Below are 1,981 nucleotides of genomic sequence, written 5' to 3' on the forward strand. Positions count from 1 at the left end.
GATGATGATGATGATATGTGTCAATGAAAATGACCCTCTCATGCTTATTGTGCAGATGTGCACAGTGCAGTGTGGCTCAGGGGTTAGTTGGCTGCAGGGTCTGTGTGAGTCTTCACTGTGTGAGACTTTCAGATGCAGATGAAGCCACTAGCAGGTGTTTGTGTGTTGCACCAGAACAGAAGGAACTTGAAACAGAAGAAATGAGAAGCAATGCAAAATAAGTTTTAGTTTATGTTTTTTTGTTTTATTATATTTTAAGATTCTTTGACTTGTTTGCAAAAATGGACATTGACAATAAATATACATTCACAATAAAAAATAGTTTTGCAACGAAACATTGAAATGTAATTAGCCATTATAAAATCTATGATAAGATGTAAACAACATTATTTTCCCCCATCATTGCACCTCCTGAGCCAAGAGTCTCTTTTCTCTCTCCTCTGTAAAAAAGGCATGACGTCAATAAAACACATTGTACGCATCGATGCGCGAGTCTCACAAGGTATGAAGCCACGTCACACATTGGGCTCTGACTGACAGAACAAGCTAACATTCTCAAATGTCTCGTGGGCAATGTTTTTATTTATTTATTTTTTTTGTTGTTGAGTGGTTTGTTGCGGACTCGCGTCTCGAGTCAGAGCGCGTGCGCGCGCGGCAGCGGCGGCCCCGGCGTCTCCGCATCTCCCGTGTCAGTTTGAGCGCAGTCGGCCGCACAGGTCGCTCCTCAAGCTGACGCACCAGGCTCGTTCTTCTTTCAAAGATTTTGTGTTGCGTTTGCTGCCTCGTGGTCCACTTAGCTGATCACACATCTCTCTTTGTCTTTGCCCTGGCCGCCTCCTATCGCCTTCTCTTTAATGTACATGAGGTCGCTGTGCACGCTGGGTCTCCGGGCGCATGGAGTGACCACACCGTACGCTTCCCCAATGTCCTTCAGCTTCTTGTTTTTCAGAGACTTTCTGTGCAGCATGTCGCAGTACTGCACGGACACTTTCCGGTGAAGGTCGGGGCTCATTTCGTGAGGTAGTTTGGCCAAGGTAAACAGAGTCTGAAACATCTTATCCACGTTCTCGTTGCGCTTGGCGGAGATTTCGAAGTAGGCGCACTTGTCGTCCCCGGCCACCAGCTGCTCGATCTCCTCCTGCTGCACCTCCCGGTAAAACTCTCTGTCTCCCTTGTTGCCGCAGATGACCAGAGGCACGTCGATGTTCTCTTTGATCTTGTTTTTCAGGCACGACTTGGTCTCATAGATCTGCCGCTTGAGCCGCTGCACCTCCTGGAAGGAGTCACGATTGTCCAGGCTGAAGACGAGGATGAACACGTCACCTGGAGGGAAAGAAGGATGTTTTAGTTAATTTGCTTTGCCTTTAAAGAGTGATGAGTGGTAAACACACAGGAGTTTCTAGCCCTATAGTATTGTATAGTATAGTATAATAAACACTCATGCATCCTGCAGCCATGCGCTCAAGGCGCACGGTGCGCACAATGACCGCATGTTTGCAGCATTTAAAATGCACTTTTGCACGATCACCACTGTTTTCTAAATCTGAGTAACTTTTCTATCTTGACACAGATGTGGATAAGCACCTGTCAGTATGGATAGTCTCCTCATGGCGGGGAAAGGGTGGTTCCCCGATGTATCCAGTATGTCTAGCTGGTATACGTCTCCCTTGATGCTGTACAGTTTCCTGTGAAAGTCCTCGATGGTCGGCGTGTACTGCTCGTCGAACCTCCCGTTCAGGAACCGAGACACGATGGCCGTTTTCCCAACTTTGGTGGATCCCAAAATCACCATCCTGTAGCAGTTCTTCGCTGGGATGTCAAAGTCGCTCTCTGAGGGCGACATTTTCTTAATCATGGTTAAACCCGTGTGCGCGGACTGCTTTATCTAAGATATGTGTGTGCGTAAAAGGCGGTTGAGCTGGCTTTAGTCAGTAGAGTCGCTCTCAGTTGCTCTGCTGTGCGTTTCTGTCTGAGTAGCGGA

The 1,981-nt window shown here is 47.4% G+C and overlaps 1 protein-coding gene across 1 annotated transcript; it reads right to left on the minus strand.

Annotated features, from left to right (window-relative positions):
* Positions 1 to 218: 218 nt before the first annotated feature.
* Positions 219 to 1,981, minus strand: LOC111220074 (dexamethasone-induced Ras-related protein 1-like). The gene is made up of 2 exons (XM_022743028.1): positions 1,585 to 1,981; positions 219 to 1,323 (listed from the first exon to the last, which is right to left on the minus strand). The coding sequence occupies exons 1-2, from the start codon at positions 1,853 to 1,855 to the stop codon at positions 794 to 796; spliced, it is 801 nt and encodes a 266-aa protein (XP_022598749.1). The 5' UTR covers positions 1,856 to 1,981; the 3' UTR covers positions 219 to 793.

This window comes from Seriola dumerili, unplaced genomic scaffold (genome assembly GCF_002260705.1).
Source record: "Seriola dumerili isolate Sdu_G_001 unplaced genomic scaffold, Sdu_1.0 BDQW01000068.1, whole genome shotgun sequence".
In the NCBI taxonomy this organism is placed as follows: domain Eukaryota; kingdom Metazoa; phylum Chordata; class Actinopteri; order Carangiformes; family Carangidae; genus Seriola; species Seriola dumerili.

Coding starts and splice junctions, on each gene's coding strand:
- LOC111220074 (XM_022743028.1), bottom strand. CDS start 1,855: ATGATTAAGAAAATGTCGCCCTCAGAGAGCGACTTTGACATCCCAGCG. Junction 1,324..1,584: donor GAGACTATCCATACTGACAG/GTGCTTATCCAC, acceptor CTTTCCCTCCAG/GTGACGTGTTCATCCTCGTC.